Here is a 25,222-nt window from a genome sequence, read left to right on the forward strand (position 1 = left end):
GGGATATCATTAGTGATGCACATTGTTAAAACCTCTATTGATACAAGATTCTTATCTTAAGATTAATGAGATGAATATCTGCTCTAATTCACTGTAAACAACCCACAATCCTCACTGTTTGAACGTATAATATATACACCAAAACAACATCATTCGTCTTTCCTTCAATAACATCATGATACAGCAAGAAAACTAGTGGAGCAAAGGGATAGTTCTACGAAATGCAATTTTAAGTTAAAATTTTACCTGCTTGAAAAAGATATATTTCAAGTGTTATCTTAGATTCATCGGGATTAGAGATGAAAAGATAATATTTTAACACAAAAATGTGTAATTTTTAATTTTTACAATTAGGAACCATTTCAGAAAAAACATCATTTATGGAATAAATACTCGGATTTCTGATCTTTGATGAACATTATAATTTTCTTGTTGAAAACAAAATATCATCATAAATGTGTGAACAGGAAAAATTATAAAAAAAAATTATTAGAATTTTAAATTTTGTTATTGATACATATGTTTAATTTTACAAGTTAACCAATTAAAATTTTACAAGATAATGAGTTGAAGATAAACACATTTTTAAAAATTTAAGGCTGAAAAACTTTTTTCAGTAAACCATAAAAAGGATGATAAAAATAGATGTATAAAGTTACTAAAAACAGTAAAAAATACCCTTATTGTCTGACATGTACAAAATTTAAAAGCAGCTTTGCTATTCAATTATAAACTCAATAGATTTCATGTATCTTTTTTTATTGTTGAACAAAAATGGGTTAAAACTTTAAAGTTTAAGTAAGGAGGGAAAAAAGTTGGTTTTATGCAACTTTTCCATGCTCCCAGTTGGGACAACTTTTTCAATTTAGTTTAACTAAAATCCAATTGGATTATCTTCAACTACATTAGCGTACAGAAGGAAGGCGTAAGGAGCCTCCCTCTCACCGGAGATAAAAAATTGGGTTTTACAATCTCCCTTCATTAATACTGAAAATATGCCTTCTCCTGCATAATTTAGTTTACACCACTTAACATTCTTTCAACACAACCTCCTTAATTTTACATTTAGGTAGATGGAAAAGTTTTCTGTGCACTTCATGCCCTCCCCCCTTTAAAAAAAATGCTGTGCCAATCATCACAGAAATAAACTTATCTAATTTTTACATTTTATTTTATGTATTAAATATACAAGAATGGAAAAATTTAAAACTGTTGTTTCTTTAACTTAATAATTGTTGTTCTTTAATTAGATATCTACTAGAAATTAAAATTTTGTTTGTAAATATGTTGTAGATTTCTCATTGATATGAAAAGGGGAAAATATTTTTTTCATCAGATAAAAATTCCAAAATGAAATTTAAATTTAAAGAAAAATTATAATTAATATTCTAATTTTATGTTTGTTTTATCTGATTTTAAAATAGATGCAACTTTTAATTAATTTAATAAAAAATTCTGTAGCATCCTATTCCTATAATTTAGTAAAAAGTAAGTGTAGTCAGGATGTATCCAGTGCGGCGTATGAAAGGAGTAATATCAACTTAAGTCATTTTTCTAGCAATTTATTTTTATAAATCTTAATTTGTAAAACAATCGATGGATCATTCTTCCTTTCTGGATAAAGAATTATAATGTTTATAGTAATATTATTCTTATTTTCAAATAACAAATTTATTGGTAAAAGTCTTTCAATTTCCTTTCCCTTAATGATATTTATTTTTGTTTATAATGTATACTAAATTAAGATTTATAAAAGAAATGCTACTCTATTAAATAGCAATCCATTCATAGCCTGCACTGGTATATTTAATTTTGTTAAAAGAATTGGACCAAGACGGAAATACAAAAGCTGCCCTCTAGAAAAAGGACGAAGTCAATTTAACAACTTTAAAGGCTGCTAGCAAAAATCGGCTGAACGTGCAGGTTTATGTATTTTCCCTACAGCTGTCATAAAAAGACTAGGCAAATTAAAAGTATTTGTACGGCTTCTTTGCCTAAACGTTTAAATTTATCTGCTAGTAGCCTATACTTGTTAAAGACCGTGGCCACCTTTTCCAAAGGGCTTGCATCGTGTTCCTGACTTAATCCAGAGAATCTGTATAATTGAATATGTTGTATACAGTACATTGACTTGAAATATTTTATGTAAGTATCATGTTCATGTTCAAAGGAGTATTTCGGATATTTGAATATTAGTAGATCTGTACCATCAAATGCTATTTTAAAATCAAAGTAACATAAATTAAAGAAATCACAAAAGTTAATAAAGCAACTAAATGGAAGGGGATAATGAATTACACTAGTACCCAAAGTTTTATGTACCAGTTATCTCATTCTTTTGCTTTAAATCTTTGGGAACTTTTTTTTAAAATTTCGATTTCTTGGTTCCAAACTTTTCAACCAATAATTTCAATCTAAAGAAAGGGTAATTTTGTTAATCACTACTGGGGATGTTTTTCCAGTTATCACCCAATGATTTATCCTTTAAGATCCCTGTAAAGGAATGATAAAAAACAGGTCTTTGGGGAATAAGAAATCTTCTTAAAAAATGCTAAATTCCTTGAACCCTGAAAAAAAACACATTTCTTATTATTGTTGCTGGGAGATTCAAAAACAGTAAAACCTTTTGTTTAATTTAATTATTTTATTATGTTTTTAAAGTTGTTTTCTCAAATATCCGAACTATTCCGTATGACAAGTATAATGTCTTTCTGTGATAGCGTTTTATGGCATTGGAAAAATATCAAAAATGTTTATAGCCCAATAAATATTTTCTATTCAGAGATTTGAAACTGAAAATTTGTGTGTGTGTGCGTGGTGTGTGTGTGTGTGTGTGTGTGTCTGTGTGTGTGTGTGTGTGTGTGTGTGTCTGTGTGTGTCTGTGTGTGTGTGTGTGTGTGTGTGTGTGTGTGTGTGTGTGTGCATGTCTTGACTTTATTTTCAGATAAAATATCGGAATATGTTTTGAAAACAGGGATGTATAAATTCATTGAAGCGAAGCTCAAATAATTAACATATTAGACAAGATGAATGGTTATATTTTCTGTAATTTCATGGATTTTAACCCTTTACAGTCGGGCCCCTTGCCGCACCTTAATCAGTCGGGGGGGGGGGGGGGGGGCGTTCAACGCCCCCCCTTATTATCTCAGTTCCTATTAGAGCTAGAGGGCTAATTTTTTTTGTGCAAGTCCTCTGTTTGATAATGAATTTCCGACCTTTTATAAGTCTAAGTCAATTTTCGCTTCCTTCACCCTTTTATTTAACAACCTTTGTTTTTAGGTCCTTTTTTACTTAAAAATTTCAAACGGCTGTAATTTTCTTATTTTTGAAGCTAGAAGAAAATTTTTTTTCTAGAAAATTTTTATCTTTATGTAAATTTTACATTTGAAATATCAAAATATAAATTTTAGCGGCCGCAGCTGTACTTGGCAGCTGCCAGCCGCCGCAGTCAGCGGTCGGCGGGAAAACGGCGGCGGATCTTCATGAAATTTTAATACGTTATGTAGACATGTAAGAAAAGCTTAAGTTTAAAATTTGAAGTCTCTAAGTCAAAAATTGCGGCCACAGGAGCCTTTTAAAGATTTCTGGAGACCTGGAGGATCAGGACCTGCAGGATCATACCTGGAACCTGAAAGTGACTTGAACACCTGTATTTTATATAAGGATGTACTACTAGAGGATTTTTTAGTATTTTGGTATGATAAAATGCTTTGTTTTAGTCAAAAAATATTTTTGCTCTTTACCTGGATGACCCTGCCAGGTTTGCTGGCATCCTGTGCCTGCCAGGATGGAGATATTCAAAAAATTCCAACTCTCAGTTATGTGTCATACCCATACTTAAAAAGTCAAGCAGTTTGGGCTCTTCATCTCTCACACACAGAAAATGAGATAGAAAAAACCGGAGGGGGGGGGCGTTCAACGCCCCCCCCCCGACCGTTAAGGGTTAATTTAGGCCAAGGTCTGTCTTTAAAAAAAATATAATTTGGGGGATGGTAATACAGCCATATAATGTGAAAATCCCCCCCCCCCCTAAAAAGGTTTATATAAAAGATAAAAAGGTAAAAACAAACAATGTTATGTTATAGTGCAGCAAAAACATATGACAAAAGTAATAATAAACTTTGTATAAAAATAATATGTGGACTTTAAAAAGATGAAAAGTGTTTGTCATGCTTTAAAAGACATTAGCCAAACGTCAGTCTATATTACTAAATATTGGACGTCCGTATGGACACACTAACCTATCCTAGTTATAGAGGAGCTGCTCTAAATACGATTTTGCAGGTACAAACAAAAAATGCATAGAAAAAGTTGTGTGTGATTTTATAGTTTATTGCGGCTAGACAAAAATAAATAAAAGTCACAAAGCAACGTTCTATGTATGCATTACATAAGCTCTAATTTTAGTAAAGTTATCGGATAGGTGATGAGTTCGAATCTCTGACAAAACTGCTAAATAATTACACACATTAAATGGGTATAGTCCCTTTCGTGGCAACGCTCCTTAAGGGGCGATTATTCGTAATTTCACAGTAGCTTTTCTCCTATTTCTAGCCCTGCGGGGCCAATTGTCTAACCCTGTGGGGCAATCACCTAACCTAATATAACCTAAAATACCCTATTAAAAGCCATTTTAAAAATACGACGAGTCGCCCCTTAAGGGGCGTTGTCACGAAAGGGACTATACCCCATTAGATTTATCAACTAGCTGCTACCTACAACTGTGCTATAACACATGGCGCGACCACTTGTTGTAAGGTAGATGGTATGTTCGAATCTACGCTTAGCACCGCGTCATAACTAAATACGTTGCTGTATGGTGCTGTGTCAGGAGTAACTCTATAACCATGCGCTCTTAGGACCTTCATACAATGTTGTATCAAGTCCTCAAAAACCGGTTACCTGGTTAACTTGGTGCATAAAATCATGAATACATATGCATATATGAGATAGAGAAATGCTCTAAAACAGGTTGGTTGTCTATATAGTCTGGATGAATACTGAATAATAATACAGCATCTAAAGCAGAACTTTTGTCTGTGTCACGCGCCAGACATCGTAGTACATCATAGACAGGTTTTCTTTTGGTTTCAATAAGATCAAATATCATTTAGATTTTATTGTTTTTATTACATGAGTTATTTGGTAATCAGATATAGAAACCTTATTTATTTACTAAGTGTATTTGCGATTACTTTTATTTAATGAAATCTTCTAATTTTTAACATGTACAAAACGGCCTGCTATATTGCATCAAGATCCATGACAGATCTATATAGGAAATAAACGTCTATAATCGAGCTCGAATTCTCCAAGTAAAGAATGTTAAAAACTCATAGTGCTCCAATAATCCCTATTAAATTCTCATTGACCAGAACGTTAAGACCCATTATTCTACTTTTAGCATCATAAATTCAGTTGTTTAATTCATGTTGCTATTTAAATAACATTGAAGTATTTGATTTTTATTCATAAAACAGAAAACTTAAATTTATAATATAGTAAATCTAAGAAAACTTAGTTTTAAAATGAAATGATTCATGCGACACTCCCGTAATGTGGTCAGATATTAAACTAAACATTTCAACCCTTTGAGGACGATAAATTGAATGAAGAATATTAGGATTTCAATCTTTAAAATATGATAAAAAAAATGGAGTAAAACGTTAAATCGTGTATTGTTACATTGGGTGTAAATATAAAACTAATAATTACTGATTAAATATAAACAGATATTCTAACGTAAAATATCATTATGTGTAATGTATATATGAAGAGAGGGAGAAAAAAAGGAGCGAGAGAGATAGAAAGAGAAAGGGGGGTAGACCGAGAGAGAACGGGGGAATGAGAGAGAGAGAGAAAGAGGTTGGGAGGGGGGGGGGGAAGTGAGAGAAAGAAAGAGAGAGAGACGGGGGGGAGGGGGTACATAATGAATCATAGGCATTCTAATTTTATTACAAGCTGAATTTGAAGAGATGATAAAATGAACATTTAATTGAAGAATAAGAGAATAAAATTTGTAAGGCAAAGAGCGATAGTATTTAAAAAGAGTAATTATCTCTGATAATTAATAACATTAACAAGGATGACAAAATCCGTAAAAGAGAAACATTAATCAATTCTACTAAAGAAAATTTAGAAATCTAGAGTAACTGCACTTAAAAGAGAAAATATTTAGATGTCAGCAAAAATTTAAGTAAATATGTCATTTAATAGCTTAAATAAAAGTCATTTTATTTGGACATACTAACGTCATGGTGATAGGGCTATCAGAACTATCTGTTATGGACGTACGGATGGACAGATCAACCCCCACTGAAGAAAAGTTTAGCTTTTAACAAGAAATAGATCATTAACATTATACAACCCTTTTACCCCATTTCCTTCCCTCTTACTGGATGAAAGAACTAACCAATAGATAAGGTCCATACTGGCAAGCTACAAAGGGAATATTAACACAATTTTCAGCCATTGAATAGCAAATGAGAAAATTACTTTTTCCTCTAATCCTAGCCAACAGACGAACGGACGGACATTTTGAATTATAAATAAGCAATAAGCAATTATAATAACAAATAACTTTGACTAAAAAACTTAATCAGTGTTTCGTCAGTTCTAAACAAGAAGTGTTCAAACTTTTAAATCAACCGAAGGATTACCCCTGTTTATCATCATGGGGGATGTAAAATAAATATAAAACATTATTTCCTAAGATCCCTGAGTTTAAAAATCATCAACAAGGATGATAATATCCATAAGTAGCAAAAATCCTAATAGTAAAAGTAAAACTCAAAAGCAAAAAGAAGAAAACGCAGCATAACCCACAGACAGACGAACGATGATCAGTGCAGTGGTCATACAAATCTTCACACAAAATATTAGTAGTCTATGGACAGAATAACGGACTAAGTAAGGAATAAAACTTTTAAAGTTTAAATTAATTGACTTCGCTACTAACATTTAACAGGTAAATAAGGATGACAACAGCCATAACTATAGAAGCTCTTGAATTTAAAAAAAAAACAAAAGGCAAAGCAAATAAAAGCAAAAAGGGTGCACAACAGACAGACATATAAAGTAATGATGCATAGTGAATCTTTCCACAAAAGAAACTTCGATAAAAGCTGGGAAAAGTATTTAAGAGCATTACCGATAGACCAACAGACAATATTATTCTTAGAGTAGATGTGGGTCAGCAAACATAAAATAAGTCTTCTGTCTTAACCCTGAAAGATCGGGCCCTCTACAAATTCTTAACTGATCGGATTTTATACCTTAATAATTGCATTAGCCTTCTACCTTTCCAGTACGGATATTTAATATTCCCAAGAGCATTACAGACCAGCGAACAACGTGAGCTGTAGGCTAGTATATGGATATGTGCCATAAGGAAAAAGGATAAGAGGATGAATACTCACCCCTTTTTCATTGTAAAATACTACTTCCCCCCTACTAAAATAATTCGTCTGCTATTTATGTAAACCGCCCACGGCTTTTTGCATCGTAATCATAACCTATTCTATATATAGAAAAAAAAATACAAAAATTTTTTTTCTTCTTATTATTATCATTATTTTATAACTTATTAGGTTTTTTAAAAAAATTTAAGAAAATATTTAAAATATAATTTGATTTAGGATCTTAAATAACAAACAGCCATGGACGGCTTTGGTCTGGTAGAAAAGGATGTTACGCCTAGTTTAAAAATTGGAGGATTTACCTTTTATGATCAAAAATTTATTTTTTTTTCAAATTAGCTTAAAGGGACTGTGAACGTAAATTTTTCTCATCTTAATATCAAATCTTAACATTATCTCATTCATAATATCTAAAATTAAACTTTTTCACATAGTTCTAGATTTTTCCTAACAGTTAAGCTGACTTTTAACATAATCCTTGCTTTAATCCAATGTATAGTTACTTAGAAATTGATAAAATAAGCAATATTTTTTTTATTGAAAACCAAATACAATAACAAAGCCAGAAACAGGTTTTTTATTAGTATCCAATTAACTTTAAATGGCCCATCTCTCGCCCACCTTTAAAGACAAATTTGTATATAATAAAGACGCAATATTTCTTTATAAACAGTCTGATAAAAGTGTAAACTAATTCTCCAAAGTGGGTTATTTATTGTTCAACACAATAAAAAAGGATATTATTATTTCATATAACCTATGAGATTCAACCCTTTGTAGACAGTGAGGTATTTTTTTGTCAATAATACGAATTTAAAATATGTCTTTATTACCTAATTACTACGTTATAAAAAAACGAATTGGCAACTTTATAGCATAAAATAAATCCTTAACAGTAAGTAAATTGTTTCAACTATATATGACAAGTTAAATATCCCTACAAACATTATAAGAAACAAAAACGTTCAGATTTTCCCTTTTTTTCCTTTTTCCCTCTCAAAATATCATAAAATCAAGGCATTATTTCTGGATATTTTTGTGAATAGGACATTTTTGGTTGATCAGTGTAGTGAAATGTGCTTAGTAAATGTTAAGATTTGATAATCAGATGAGAAATTTTTACGTTCACACTCCCTTTAAATGTAATATTTAAATCTAATTAACATGATAAAACTTTTAAATGTTTACTAATAAACAAAATTAATAGTTCAGCTGTAAGCCACCAGGATTGCTAGTTGTCTACTTCAAATTCTTACTTGAAAACTAAGGATAAATATTAAATAAAATATTTCAAAACTGTGTAATAAAAATTAGTAAATAATCTGTAATGCTATCTACGTTTTTTCTAGGATAATACTCGTTTTTACAATATTTTTAACATTTTCAAGTGATGTTATTTAGCCCTCAGGGTTTTGCCCTTTAGTGACGAAAATCCAAAACAAGAATAATACAGACAAAATAAAATTAGATGAACTCTTTGATATTCTAGTTCTACATTCAAAGCTAGATGGCACTGAAAAACTGATTATTATGATTTACAATCAAGTTCTTATATAAATTTGTAAAAACGTTTATTTATTAAGTAATAAAAGTTAGATAGACTGCAATATGAATCTTATAAACTAATAATGTGTGTAGTAATTAAAGTCAGTAGCAAAGTTAAGAGAAATTAATAATGATAATTTTATATTCTTTTATCAGGTTTTATCAGAATTGGTAATATTTCTAAATATTTCTATATCATCCTATAAAAATCAGATGTATGCTTCAAACGGCAACTATAATTGTCTGGAAATTACATTTAATTTTAAAATATTCCCATTTTGAAAAGTGGTGGAATAACACTAAAAATTTAGCGCGGCAATTGCTCAATATAGGCCTCTAGGCCCACTGCCTATTTTATTCCTCCAAATACCTTGATTTCTCTCTTTTATTATTTTCTCTATGATATGTGCATAAACATATTATATCTTAAATAATATTTATCTAACTTTTACTTTAGGATTTATTACATGATTAGAAAAGTTATATTTGACTAGTAGCTACGCCTCTAGGGGTATTGAGGGATATGGGGAGTCAACCCTTCACAATTTAGTTTTGAAAATGAAAAAAAAGAAAAATATTGTTAGGGTATTTTTTTCTAGGAGCGATTTTTCATGCGGGGTTTGGATGTGCGCTTCCCTGAACACGAAAGAAACCTCACTGTTAAGGAGAACCTCATCAGTTAGACAAACATCCTGTACCTTTTATAAATATCCTTTATTTTACATTGAGAAAAGAATAATATTTTTTTCCTTGCCGTTTTTACTGTTTGACACAGTTGTCCTCGTAGTTAAAACAAGAAGCGAAAACTTGTAAAGAAACTTCGCATCTGTCTCAAATTACATTAAATTAGACTGAAAGGGAAATTTAATTTGTTACCTAGCTCTCATGATACGTTTGGAATAAATATTCTGATAAACAAGGACAGTCACGTTCATACTCTCTTGTTTATGTGCATATTTTTAATATCTTTACAACATAGTATCTAATTTAGTCTAAATTTTTACATAACAAAGATATTAGAAAGAAATATGATGATTTATAATAACTAGACATTATATTATGCATAGAAAATTTAAGTCGTGGAAAAGCCTAGTCCTAAACAAATAACATCTAATTAATTGGTAACACGTCTGCTTGCTCTGAGAAAGGTTGTCGGATTTAAGTTTAGACTACACCGCGTTACGCTAGAGAGGTTAAAAATGGCTTGACATCAATAGTTTAAGAGGAGAGGGATGTCTCATAAACATTAACAGTTAGGACTTTCAGACAAAGGTCATGCAATCAAAGGGTTGGTTGTCTCTAGGATGTTACTCAACCTTATTCCCCAGCATTTTTTATTAGTTATCCTTGGTTGTTGGACCTGACGTTACAGTGTCATGTGCAGGAACTTCGTCCATATAAGGTAATCAGAGCTGGATCTTTAAATGTGTAGCCGTTGGCGTGGCTGTAGCCGTGGCCGTAGTCATGGCTGTAGTTGTAGTTGTAGTCGTTGTCGTAGGCGTAGCTGTGGTTGTAGCTGTAGCTGTAGTCGTCGCCACAGTGCTGCTAATAAAACATGGATTTTTAAATGATTTTACAGCAATGCAATGCCGGCTATCCTAGAAATATGGATATCTAAAATCTTTTATAGCCCACCCAAAAAATAAATTATTTTCATCAAAGAAATGAAATTATAACGTCTAATTTTTGAAGTTTTTTATACAAAATTACTATTTTAATAATAAACTTTAAATGTTTTGAGGTTTTTACGTATTATTACTATCATTTTTACAGAAAAATTCAAAAAGTGGTTGTATGAAGGTAGTAGACAGTGTATAACAATAATTAGATTAATTTAGCCCTCTAACTTCCACAGTCTCCAGTCAAATTAATCCCTATCATATTCCTGTGCACGTACCTATTCATGACTAACTTTAAAAAGTTATCTAACGTTGTATATTACTCGTAGCTTTCGGACTGATTAAACTGTTATTAAATTTGATTAAAGCTATACCAAATTTCCACTAAACCCGTTAAATAGACCGTTATGGATGTTGTCATTCTTGCTTTACATAGCATTAACATTAAATAGTGACTATGATTAATGAAAAAAAATTATTTTAATTGAATTTATTTATAATTTACATAGAGTTAACATCAAATAGTGACTAGGATTCATAAAAGAATATACATAAATTGAATTTATTTATAATTTTCATAGCATTTACATCTAATAGTGACTAGGATTCATAAAAAAATATTATTTTAATTGAATTTATTTATAATTTACATAGAGTTAACATCAAATAGTGACTAGGATTCATAAAAGAATATACATAAATTGAATTTATTTATAATTTTCATAGCATTTACATCTAATAGTGACTAGGATTCATCAAAAAAATATTATTTTAATTGAATATATTTATAATTTAAATAGAGTTAACATCAAATAGTGACTAGGATTCATAAAAGAATATACATAAATTGAATTTATTTATAATTTTCAAAAATAAAATGTACAATTACGCTAACTATTATAAAAACGTTTTTCAAATTGTTAACTTATAACTTTGGCGACTTTTATTGAATTTTATTAGTTAGTTCCTTAAGTTTAGGGTCCAAGCAATTTAACCACTTAACATTTATTAGTACGTCCGTCAGTCACTCAGTTTAAAGATTTTTTTATGAGTCAGCAAGCTGAGTAACATACTCTGTGTAGTATTGTCTCTCCATGTGCTGACCAGATATCTGAAATAAAAAGGATATATCTATATATATATAAAGTTTTGTTGTGATTAGGATACAAGTGTTTTATCCAAACTTGCCATGTTGTCTATAACCTGTTGGAAAATTTTGGAAAAAAACTTTTGAATATGTTTAACATTGAAAGTGCTTTATTCTAAAATTTGTTGTATGAAATTGTTGCTTTTTGAAAATGATCATTTTTAATTTTAACAAGCTGTTTTACATACACATTGGTATATGACACAAATTTGGCATTGCAACCAAGTTTAATCAGTGTTAAATATTATATTTATAAATAAAAATGCAAAAATTTATGTTTCAAGGTATGTTTCCAATTGTGCATGCCATCCCCCTCCTAGTGTCTTCCTATATTTTACTTTCTACGTACCTCACTTATTACTGGCACAGATTGGCACAGTATTTGAGTCCCTCGCTCTGGATCTGCCACATCCAGCGAATTATTTTCTTCCATGGCCCTCAATCTTATTTTTTCTTGTTTGCATTTGAGGTCCCAATAAAGCATTTGTTTTTCTACCAACATCGCATGGAGTTCGAGTCCTCTGTTGTGAATCTGCGTCACCTCCTAGGCAGTTTTAAAGTCAAACAAAATTAAAGGGGGGGGGGGCGAAAGTGACACTTTTTGAAACCAAAACTAAAAGTCAAAGGAACTCAACTAAAAAAAGTGTTACAGGTTTGACATTTTGCATGGCAGTTGCTTTATAGGGGTACAATATGGAACTGTGAAGAAACGGCGGCGCAACCGCCGAAAACCGCCGAGAAAAGGCAACAAAAATTACGGCGGTTTTCGGCGGTTGCGCCGCCGTTTCTTCACAGTTCCAAATTGTACCCCTATAAAGCAACTGCCATGCAAAATGTCAAACCTGTAACACTTTTTTTAGTTGAGTTCCTTTGACTTTTAGTTTTGGTTTCAAAAAGTGTCACTTTCGCCCCCCCCCCCCCTTTATTTCTTACAGTTAGAACCTTTGAAATTTTCGACATGTGATTGCAAATTTTAAATAATCTGCCTTACAAAATCTCATAGAGAATACCCCCAGCTTCCTAAGAATGAACATTAATTCTGAGCAAATAAACATTTTTAAGTCAATATAAACGTACAGGGGTGTATATTCTACATGGGATCCCCTGCTCAGGGGAGGGGGGGAAATAAAAAATAAGTGGCTGGAGGGGGAAAAAATGTAAAAATTAAGAAAACTGAAAACATTTTTTTTGTGAAAAAAACTAAAAAAATTTGTGGTAGGAGGGATAAAATTGATAAAATATAGAGTTCTTTAAATATTTTTCCATTTTCCCCCCTACTTGGTGAGAAAAAGCAAGGGGGAGGGGTGGAAAATGAAATATTTTGTAGCAAGGGAAAAAAAATAAATCTTGTGCAGAATATACACCCCTGTAAACGTATAAGGATGTGTTACTAAACCTGTACTTCGTTGAACACCTTCTTTAAAAACATTCCCTTTCCCATACCTCTTTCTTCAACATCTGCAATATATAGAAATTTTAAAAAAATCGTCATCTCCTAGGGTAAGGCGGGGTGAATCCGTTTTTTTTTTCGTTTTTTTTTTAAACAAATGGGGTAAAAAATTATCCTATTATATAAAGTAGTAAGCATTTTTTGTCTGTCCCAAAGGATCTCGCTAACCGCTGTACCGATATTGTTCTCCTTAACAGTGAAGCTTCTTTTAGGTATTGGGAAGGTTCTATACTTTTTTCGGAGAGGGTGTCTTCACCCCCCTCCCCCCAAAAATATTTTTTAAGTATTTTTAAACTCAAATTTAAAAAGGGATGAGGTCGACATTTCCCGCTCCAACCAGTGCCCCTAGACGCTAGTTAATTTTAAATGGGACAAAGACCACTGGAAATATCTCGGAAAGCAGTGTTGCGGAGCCGGAGCTGAAGCCGTAAAGCCGCCATATTTTACCGGGGCTGGAGCATTAATTTTCCTTAAAAAAAGGCTCCGGACTAGATATATAAAGAGATTTTTTATAAATCATAACAGGGGTGTATATTCTACATGGGATCCCCTGCTCAGTAGTCCCCAGAAGACGTCTAAGCTCTAGCTCTTACCATTTTTTGTACAAACCTTTTTTTACCAACCCCAAAAAAAATCTTAAGGGGGGAGGCGGATGTGCCACTTTTTGAAACCAAAACTAAAAGTCAACAAAGGAACTCAACTAAAAAAAGAGTTACAGGTCTGAGATTTTGCATGGCAGTTGCTTTATAGGGTTACAATATGGAACAGTGAAGAAACGGCGGCGCAACCGCCGATGCCGAGAAATTATAAAAAAAAATTCGGCGGGAAACGGCGGTTTTCAGCGGTTTCTTCACAGTTCCATATTGTACCCCTATAAAGCAACTGCCATGCAAAATCTCAGACCTGTAACTCTTTTTTTAGTTGAGTTCCTTTGTTGACTTTTAGTTTTGGTTTCAAAAAGTGGCACATCCGCCTCCCCCCTTTTTTTCTTTCGTCCAACTTTAAGACCCAATTAGTACCCAAAAAATTCATCTCACATTTTCATTTTATACTTTTTTGTAGGCAATTTAATAATAAACAGCTTTGGTTTTTATGTTTTTTTCTTTTAATTGATTAGATTATGGAGAAATAAAGTCATAAAGTCAAAGAATTTTTAAAAAATATTACCTATCAATGGCCATTTTAGTGGTGTGAAATAATATTGTTTAAAAAAAAAAAATAAACATTTGGGCAACCTAGAACGTATGGTAATGTGAAAAAGTGAGGTTTTTAATTTTCTTACCTTTCAGCAAGGGTCCCCTCCTCCTTTTACCGCTAATGGTGGATCTAAAATAGGAGAAGGGTAATTAAAATCTAACATTGTGAGTAAGCAGTTTACCACTTGATGAGAGTTGTTAAAGGGGGGGGGGGGGGGGGAGGTGACACTTTTGCGTAAACAGGGAGCATAGGCTGTGTCTTAGGAGTGAGAGGATATGTTATTTGGCAAAGATCCCCCCCCCCCCCTTTTGTTGCTTAGATTGTTTAAAACTTTGACAACATTTTTATGACATAGGCTGACATCCCATGCATTGCACAAGGTAACATTTATTCAGGTATGCCTTACGTTTGTATTAGGACACATATTTATTTACCTTGGCGTTTCCTCTACCTCCGCCGCAATGTCCTGAACCTGAACTACAGGGTCGACTTGATCAGCCAGTCTTTTTCTTGTGGCGTCTATTATACTCTCTTCCCTTAATAAGTAATTGTAATAAATGACAAGCATAGTTAAGTAGGTATTTTTTTTCTCAATATAACAAGTATGCCCAGTACGGCACACCACCTAATCCAACAATTTCATTCTTTCCCTGTAGAATAGCTACTCCATAACTCATTTTGTACGTCCATCTAACACTATTGAAAAGTCTAGATAAGAGTCACTCTTAACAAAGTTAATGCAATACAGCTTAACTAGCAGGTACGCCCCTAAAGGCCTCTAAGAGTGGAGTCTACCAACGCATATTCTTAATTTTATTTTTTTAAAATCAGAAAAATAAATTAAAAATTTGGGGTGGGGTAACTTTTTTTTAAGTGGTGACTTAACTTGGGAGGATAGTGGTACCCTCCCTCAAAATAATTATAAACTATCACCTATTTGTAAAATAAAATAGCCTAAATCCATCTCAGGTCATGTAAGAAGCTACATTGTAAAGGAAAACCATATCGGTTCAGCAGTTAGCGAGAATCTTCGCTATAGACAAAAAAGCTTACATACTACTTTATATAATATGATATGCATCAGAGTTCAGAGTTTTCACAACATTTTCATCTATTTTGATTTCAAAACAAACCTGTCCGAGTCAGGAACTACAATCACTGGTAGGTTAGACTCCAATCGGCTGTCAGCTGGAATACCCGGACCTATTAAAAACAAGAATTACAGAGCATATGAAAGAAAGCTTGATTTCAGACAGTTTAATATTAGCAAAGCATTTGATCCATCTATTTAAACAACGAGATATACGGTTAAAATTTTAGTTGGGCACCATCCGAATCTAACAGGCGAACCTAACCTAAAATTAGCATCAGAAATAGTACAGAACTTGGTAATTCCTGGCAAAAGAAGGAGGGCGGGTGTGACACTTTTTGAAACCAAAACTATAAGGCAATGGCTCCAACTAAAAATAACAGTTACAGCAGGACGGTGAGAATAAGGGATGTCTTTAATGCTTCAATATCCTTATACTAAAGTAACAGGATGTTTGTCTGTCTGTCTGTGTGTACCGAAGGATCTCGCTAACCGCTGAACCGATCGGGTTCTCCTTAACAGGGTAGATTCTCATATGTCCTGGGAAGGTTTTTAACTATTTTGGGGGAGGGTACTACCACCCTCCCAAAAGAAATGACAAAAAAATTGAAAATCTGGGAGACTTCAACGTCAAATAAGGTGGTATCGTACATAAAAAATTAACTTTAACAAACAAAAACATTTAAAGTGCCACTAGAGGCCTCTAGGGGCGTAGCCGCTAGTCATTTAATATGGCGAGAAAAGACAAAAAAAATTGGCGAAAAACAGAGATTTTGGTTTCAAAAAGTGTCACACTTGCCCCTTGTTTATAATTAAAGTAGCCTCCCATTCCCAAATAAATTTAAGAACTTACAAGCAACCAGCCAGAGATCTAAGTCTTCATCATTGGAGTCATCAATTTCTGGTGGCTCATACGCACCATTACCTGAACCCAACAACATATGATGGCTAATTTAAATAGTCCCAATTCAGTTATTCTTTAAAAAATCTTTAAAACATTTTTCTAATAAACATATTTTTTAATTTAATTTATCATAATAATAGGTATGATTTTTTTGTCATTTGAAGAAAGTGATAGTGTCAACAAATATATAATGAAATAAAATAGTTTTGAAGAAAGGAATTTTTATTCGCTGATATTCAACTCATACTAGTTGTTAACAATCATTTTGCCACCATATGTCCTTGCCCGTAACATTATACAACCTCTTGGCCTCAACTCTTTTCCCTTGGATCTAAAATAAATACCTACAATTTTACAATTAAACTTTGTTTTTATAACTATTTAAGAAAAATCGTTCCTAAAAAAAACTACAACCCCCCCCCCAAAAAAAAAGTTTTTAATAGGTATGTATTTTTCTTTTAAAATTTAAATTTGGGGATGGGGGGGGGGGTGCTTGAGCTCCCCCCCCTAGATGCCTCTAGGGGCATAACCGCTAATAGATTTATATAATGTTAGACATATGTATGAAGTATGTGCCTCTTATTTAATACTTGAATCGAATGATACTACAAAGAACAAACTTTAAAAAAGGCTAGCCTAACTTAATTATTCTTCTCTATCTAATAAAAACAGAATGACAACATCCATAAGAAGCGAAGCACAAAAAAAAAGTAGATTTAAAGTGTATTTTTAAAATCAAGAATAGATTTATTGGAGAAAATAAACACGAACCTTGTTTAATTTTGTATGATGACAACAGTCAAAGTAAATTAAATAAAAGATGCCCATAACAATGGGAAAATTATTTTGATACTGATATCCCAAAAAAAGTTTGAAAATTGGACCAAAAACACAAAAGATATGGGGAAATATATGTGAAAAAATATAAAAATAGCTTAAAACCTGCTAAAAAGTAGTCTGACCGCCATTGATGTTTTAAAGTTAATTGTTCTCCTTAATGATGGGAATGTTGTCAAACAGTTTAAGCATTCTATCTTTTATAGGTGCTGAGAAAATCACGTTTCCCCCATAGCGTTACGGACTGGCGGACGGACAAAGTGAATTATAGAGTAGCTTCGCTACTAAACAATTGAATCCACATACCTTCCTTTCATCTTTCCTCCTTCTATTTATGAAACTTCTAACCTGGTAACAAGTATTTAGTAAGAATGGGTAGGTATACATATAAGTTTAGAACAGAGACAATTTGATTTCATCATAATCATATTTTAGACAGAGTGGATTATACATTGACAAAATATTTTTTTGAAAACATTACAACCTGACCCCACCCTCCATACTCCTTCAATTTGGAACCATTAATTAGTTGAACAGGCGAGACAGGTGTTAAAACTTATCAAATATCTATCACACTTATATATTATTTTTTATACCAAGATTACTTAAGGAATGCAAGTTTTAACTTTAAACACTTTAGCACTAAATTCCTGTTCTTTAGTAATGTGTTGGTCATCTGGAACGCCTTCATTTAACTGAGTTACAATTTTATCAAAGTACCTGTAATTAAAATATCAAATAAAAATTTTACCATTACATGTTCTTCTTGTCAAATAAACATAAAGCCAGTTCTATTTATCTATCCAACTTCATAACTTCATTACTTCACTGCCTACGTACTGTGTTTGTTATTTCAAAGAAAAATACCTAATATTTGATAATTTGTGTCAAATGTGATTAAAAAAACTTACTTCTGTCTCTGGTTTCCGTTCGGCTCTAGGTTCTCTCTTAAATTTTTATCAATAACTTTTACATAGGTGAATTCCAATTTAAGGTTCAATATAATAATATTGCACAGTGATGTATTGATTAAGGTATTTTTTTTTACTCTGCAGTCTAGGAACCTATTTATTTTTTTTAGGTTAATCACGGACATATTGCAATAGCCAATTATTTGCATTTTTTGAAACAAGAAAATTGCATTACACAATGTTTTATAAGACTATTCTACTCTAAAAAGTTATTGAGAACCTGAAATGTTTCCACATGACCAGGTCCTTGGTAATCAGTTCTACAATTACAATTAATTTTTTATATTTTGCTGGGTCTATCACAAGAGTTAAGTGGGTAAGCAGGGGCGTCCAAGCTTTTTTATTTAGGGGGGGGGGGTTCAAATTTTTTTTAAGGGGGGGGGAGTAATCACCACTTCCCCCCCCCCTCGGACGTCCTTGGGAATAATGTAGAACACCTGCCACTCGAATATTGAGTAAGCTTCAATGGGAATGCGAGTCTAGACATCTAATGCCGAAGTATCCATTAGATTTCATCCCTATACTTGAAAACACTCTAGTCAATACAACAGAGTAAATTATATATAAGCAGCCCTACTACAAAACCAAAGTTCTAGGAAAAATACCCCCCCCCCCCCCCCCCAAGCAATTGTAGGTAGATAGCAAAGGAAACCAATAAAATTCTTCTTTTAATAATACAAACGGCTGGAAACAGTGACTTTTGTATTAGGTGTTAGAAATACAGTAGAAGAAAATAAAAAAGAAAATAACCTTTAATCTTAAGACCATGGCTATGTTTATCAAATGCTAATTTGCCTACTGGAACTGTAATCTGCTGTGTTTTCCTCGACATTTTTTTCTAATTAAATAGATTGAGATAATAATGATTTATATGAATTAAATTAATTAAGTAAATAATTGGTAAAATATTTAAGATAATAGGTACCTCAAATTTTTAATTTTCAATTTGCTAATTAACTACCTAATGCAGCTTAAGTTTTAGGATTTGAAAATTGTTAAATAATATTTTGAAACATTCATGACAATTTTAGAAAATTGAGAATTTAAAGTAACTAGGTAAAATAATTCGTCTATTACCAAATGAGTTTTCATTAAATGTGTTAAGCTGATAATTAAAAACTTTTGGATCATAGAAACAAAGTATCGGGTTTTGTTGTATTTTCACATAACCTTTTGGTTGGTAATTTTAGGTAAATGTTAATGATTGCTCCGCAGGGTTAGACACCCCCCCCCCCCCCAAGCAGGGGCAAGAAAGCTATTGTGAAAATACTAAAAAACCTGATGCTTTGTTTCTTTTCTTCACTTTAAAGTACATATTTTAGACTTTCTGGCTGAAAAAATGACAGCAGGGGTGTATATTCCGCAACTTTGAACCTTCTAATAAAAAAAATATGTGGTTGAGTGGAATAAATCTAAAAATTCAGAGAACTGAAAACATTTTATTTCCATTTTGCTGGTAATTAATTGTTTCCTAGAAAAATTTGAATTTGAAAAGAATTTACAGACAAAATTCAATTTTGTAAAAAAAAGAGCCCTGCTCCCATTTTATGCAGGGTTGCAACTGCACAGTTTGAAAAAATCTCAAAAAAACCACCCCTTACTGATTAATTTTTTACCCCCAAAGCTTTTTTCAAACTGTCCATGGTTAAGGCTACTTTTTTTAGTATTTACATTGTCAAATATCATTAAAAAAATTATTTTTGCTAAAATGGAGAAAAAACCCACCCATTAGGGAAGGGGTAGCCTATTTGCTTTAAAAAAAATGATACATTTAAAAAGACAATGTAAGGGGAGGGGCAGTCCTTTAAGGGTGTCTTACTCTGTCTAACCGACCAGGGGCGCGTGCCATTGTGGCCATAAGGTTGGCACGGATCTGCAGGCCAAGGGTCCTTTCGGGAACAGGTTGCTGCCTCTCCTCCTGGCCCTCCTCCAGGTTCTCCTCCTGGTTCTCCTCCTGGTCCTCGCCCTGAGCCTCCGCCACAACTTCGCCCTCCTCCATGTAATCATCAGCATCATCAATAATGATGTATGTCCTCTTAAGATTGTATAAAATGAGGCACACCATTATCAGCTTCTGATTTTCCTCCATGAAGTATCTTAACTGGTTCAGGATCGGAAACATCTTGACCAGTCTGCCAAACATGCATTCTGTCAGCTCCGTCCTTGCCCCAGACATCTTACCATTAAACAACCTCATCCTATCCTTCTCCTCTTGTGTAGGAGCCCTGTTAATTTCAGGTTCTCGGAAGGGGGTGATGATATTTCGGGTGAGGGGATAGGCCTTGTCAGCAGCACACAGATAAGAATGTTGCTCTGCGGCATTCGCCCAATACGGCTTGAAGGCACTATTGCTGTAAACAGCAGAGTCATGAACCCTCCCCGGTTCATAAACCACTGCTTCCCGGAAAAAAGTTCCATCTGTGGCCAACATGCCATTAAACCCATAGGTTGATTTTCGGGTGCACCAATAATCCTGACCTAAATTAAAAAAAGATTTGTCTATGATATTTTAAAGATTTTAAAAATCTAATTTTTGTGCTTGTATATTAACTAGGTACTTAAGGGTTAATGTATCAATTATATTGCAGGGGTGTATATGTTGCATGGCTCAATAAGGGGGAGGGGGGGGGGGTATCCCAACCACCAAGAAAATAGCTTAAAACCATCACAGGACCAGTAGGTATATTCCCTGAAGAGTAGAGCCCAATCGGTTCAGTGGTTTCTTAGATCTTAAGCTTCAGACGGACAGACAGACATCGTTCTACTTTGTATTATAGATTGACATCATTAGTAACATAACATTATTCTCCAAATTTGTATAACAACCCAAACCCCACCCCCACACTTTAAAAAAAAATTGTTAGGTTAGGTTGGTTAAGATTGCATGGTTAGTTGCCAAGCACACACGGCTAGGGGCTAAGTGCTGCAGCTAGGCTGGCCAGGGGGATTATACCAGTTACACTAACCTTGTGGCTCCATAATGGTAGGCGGATTTTTGAACCTGGGTAACCCGCTGATAGGAAAGATTTTTCCGTCTATACCCAAGCAAATGTTTTTCAGGCCATACTTCTCTTCGATGGAGGCAGCAGTTTCACGCATTTCACGTTGCGTCGCCATTCTCAGGTACTGGGGCTTCAGATCCAGAACTGAATCCAAAAACCTGTGCACCGACAGGTGGACACCTGCTGGCGAAACCCCAGCTCCAAGTCCGGAGTGAATCATGAAGTCATTGCCTCTAAAATAAATAGAACACATTATTTCCATCAAGCAGTATAGCAACTCCTCACTTTATTATGCTGAAGTTTATAATCAACAAGAATAGTTTTCATAAAAACTGATGACTTTTGGAACTAAGATAGTAAGGTTTTTGTCTAATTGAGTATGACTGACAGACAGACTGACAAAAAATGTACAGAGCAGATGTGTGCATGAATAATAGTAATCTTTACTAATATTTCAGCTTTCAATCTTCAATAGCAGCCGAGAAACACACAAATGGACGTACTGACTTATTGGTATATTTATCTTTATATTCGTAGAAAATTGTCTGTAATATTATGCCATACACTATTTTCCAGTATGGCTCTAAACTAGCGGATATTAATTGGTTTCTAAGCCATACTGGAAAAAAGCATTAGTTACTCATTTGCTTAATGATTTATTAAACATTTTGTTCACACCTGTTACAAAGCAAAATTTTAAATGTTGGTATTAGGGTTGAGGCAAAAGGTTTTTAGTAGCGAAGCTACTCTACAATTTGAAATGTCCGTCTTAGTTTGGGGGAAACGTGATTTTCTCAGCACCCATACAAGATAGAATGCTTAAACTTTTTGACAACATTCCCATCATTAAGGAGAAAAATTAACTTTAAAACATCAATGGCGGTCAGACCGCTTTTTGGCAGGTTTTAGGCTATTTTTTATATTTTTTCACATATTTTTCTTCATATCTTTTGTGTTTTTGGTCTAATTTTTTAAACTTTTTTTTCCTATTATACATGCTTTTGACAACTAATATCTAAATTCTTATTTAATTGTTTGTGCTTCGCTACTTATGGATGTTGTCATCCTTGTTTATTTTTTGTAAAAAAAAATCAGGGCCCTAAAGGGATAGGACAATTTGCGCGCCATTTTACCACCTCCCCCCCCCCCCCAAAAAAAAAACAAACAAATTACTCCCAATCCCCCTTCGAAAACTCCCCCACCCCCTCCCAAATAAAAAAGCTTGAACGTCCTTGATTATTTAGGTAACATTTACTTTGCATATTTTTTTTAAAACTTTATTTTCAACCATTACTTCAAAGAAAGAAATTAATGCGTGAATATACTTTGTTTATGTTTAATATAGTTGTATCAACTATAAGACTTAAAATTCACCATGGTTTTATATGAATAAAACTTTGAAATGCTTAGCAAATAATCATCCAATTTTTTATATTGCACATGTTCCTAAATGAAACTGTTAACAATATTACAAGTTACCACCATTTTATCTAAATATACATTTTTCAATGCAATACTATACTATTATGTCAAAGCTTTTGAAACGACAGATCAAAAACATCAAAATATTTGAAACTGTTTCAATTCAAAGTTTATTTTTTTGCATAAATACATGGTGAAACTTATTGTTTTAGTCGATATAACCAGTATATTCACTAAAAAACAAGGATGACAACATCCATAAAAGCGAAGCTCTGAAACGGTAGGACAAACGGACATTAACACTTGTATAATGTCAGAACTGAATAATCAGAATGCAAATGTATAAGAGTCAAAGCAAAATTGTAAGTAAATTTGTTGAAAAACTGCTTGATACGTACAGGATAATGATTATGGACATACTTACATTTTTATGACTTGATTATAGAGTTGCTTCGCTTATAATATTAAACTTTGTTGTCCCAGGAATCAGTATACCAAAAATCAGACCAATCGGATAATTAGGTCACATACAACTTTGTTGTTAAAAATGTAAAAAAAATCAACATGTTTAAAATGGACGTACGGACATTTTGGTAATGATTATAGAGTTGCTACGCTTTCTAAATCGTACCTAATTACTAAAGGAATCACCATGCAAAATTTGAAATCAATAGGACAATTCTAACATGTCTAAATTAACGAAAAAAGCTGTCCGTGACGGACGTACGGACCGACCCTAATTATAGAAAAGCTTCGCTTTTAAAAATACGCAGATGCTTAAACATTTGTGCATATTATAACCATTTGTACATTTAATCAAAATTTTGCAAAATACCCCCCAAAGACAAAATGCTTCGCACGCCACTGTATAAAATGTACATACACCTCAATCAATCGAAATAAACTAGAAACATATGTTCCGCCTGCTACTCACTTCATACAACAAATTATACATGTAATCTATTGAAATTAAATATTTTTTTTACCTAATACACAGAAGAGAAGAGATAACTCGGCTTACTAGCGGAATGGGGTTTCCCTTAGCAGTTGTTGGAGCCAAGGTTCCCGCAAGTTCTTGACAAAGCCGTTCAAAATGATTCTTGGAGAACCCGGTTTGGGTTCTAAAAGCATAATCAGACAAGGATGTCGCAAGGTTTTCTCGTCTGAGGAAGATATCGCCGTTTATCACGCGGCGTTGAAATCTTTCCTCTTCATCATCACCATGACCCTCAATAAGATCAATAAGATTATCAGCAAAAGGCATTGTAAGTGTTAGTATGTTTGTAAACAAGTATACGTAACGTAGTGTTTGTAATGAATTTGTAATTACCCGGTAATTTGAAAATAAGTGTTACCAAACATTTTATTATTAATTATCATATTATTTAAGTTTTTGTTGCATCCGCTGGTAGGAATAAAATTGTTTACTAATATTTTTTAAAAAGAAATAATTTTCTTTTCTATCAATAATATTGTAGTAATAAATCAAAAAAAAGTGTATTTTAAGTATAGCATTTATTTATTTTAAGTTGTCCCTTAAAAGGTTAGACAGGCAACATCAATGGCGGTTTGGGTCAATATTTTTCTTCATTCTGTCCGCGCCTGTACAATTATTTATACATTCATTTAATTATAATTAATATAAACCTCACTTTCAATTATTTCACTTTCAATTATTTTACGTTAAAATTATCAAATTATTTGTGGCTTTAGCAACGCTTTAGCCACACCAACAGACTGTGGTCACTTTTAGCGTGGTTAACCACGCTAAAATTACAACTACGCGTTGTCAATATGATTTAAAGATCGCTTTTTTTTTTGTAGCCACGATTACGCGTGGTTAATATGATTTAAAGATCGCTATTAGGTTGGTGGCTGTAACTCTGACCACGACTACGGCCACAGCTACGCTTTTAAAGATCCAGCTCAGGTATACTTGAATGATGAAATTAGCGGCTCAATAGATTTATTATTACTTGGATCTTAGACCAGATTATCATGTTTTCTAATAAAGTGTTCATTGTAGCGGGCTAAAATAATGATCTCCCCTAGCCTCTCCCCTCATACTGGATTAACAAGTCGACTAATGAATGACAGGGAAAATTTTTCCCTGTCATAATATTCATGTATATTCTACATCCATTGCTGGCTTTATTGTCCAAGGATATCAACTTTCTAGGATGTATGTCCTTAAGCAATGCACAGATGAAAGATGGAAAGAAGACTCTTACAAGAAATTTAATTAAAAACATTAATTTATCTCACCAAAGGATATAATTAAATAATTAAAAGTAACAACTTATTAATTAAATGAATTTAAATAAAAATGAGCATTTTGAAAAAGCTATATTTCTTTCTGGAGATTGAAAGAAAAAGTAAAAAAAAGTGGTTTACTTTATATTATACTAGCGGCTTCGCCCCTAGCCTCTAGGGGCTTCTCCCTATATAGTTATGGGAAGTCAACCCTCCTTAATAGAAATTTGTTTAATACTCTGTGGTAAAATTAAACCCAGGTTGTGCGCTTTATGCACAAAAATTTTAATTTGTACAAATTAAACCCAGGTTGTTTGCCGTATACAAAAAATTTCAATTCGTAAAAATTAAACCTAGGTTGTTCGCA

General features: G+C 32.9%; 1 protein-coding gene across 1 annotated transcript; it reads right to left on the minus strand.

Annotated features, from left to right (window-relative positions):
• Nucleotides 1–11,063: 11,063 nt before the first annotated feature.
• LOC145314139 (uncharacterized) lies at nt 11,064–19,824 on the minus strand. Its single transcript, XM_080153936.1, has 13 exons — nt 18,929–19,824; nt 18,399–18,438; nt 18,119–18,154; nt 17,857–17,927; nt 17,514–17,554; nt 16,656–16,701; nt 16,320–16,391; nt 15,510–15,579; nt 14,811–14,912; nt 14,462–14,505; nt 13,126–13,187; nt 12,079–12,273; nt 11,064–11,693 (listed from the first exon to the last, which is right to left on the minus strand). The coding sequence occupies exons 1-13, from the start codon at nt 19,008–19,010 to the stop codon at nt 11,628–11,630; spliced, it is 927 nt and encodes a 308-aa protein (XP_080010062.1). The 5' UTR covers nt 19,011–19,824; the 3' UTR covers nt 11,064–11,627.
• Nucleotides 19,825–25,222: the final 5,398 nt, after the last annotated feature.

This window comes from Acartia tonsa, chromosome 3, assembly GCF_053477335.1.
Source record: "Acartia tonsa isolate MP-2025a chromosome 3, ASM5347733v1, whole genome shotgun sequence".
In the NCBI taxonomy this organism is placed as follows: domain Eukaryota; kingdom Metazoa; phylum Arthropoda; class Copepoda; order Calanoida; family Acartiidae; genus Acartia; species Acartia tonsa.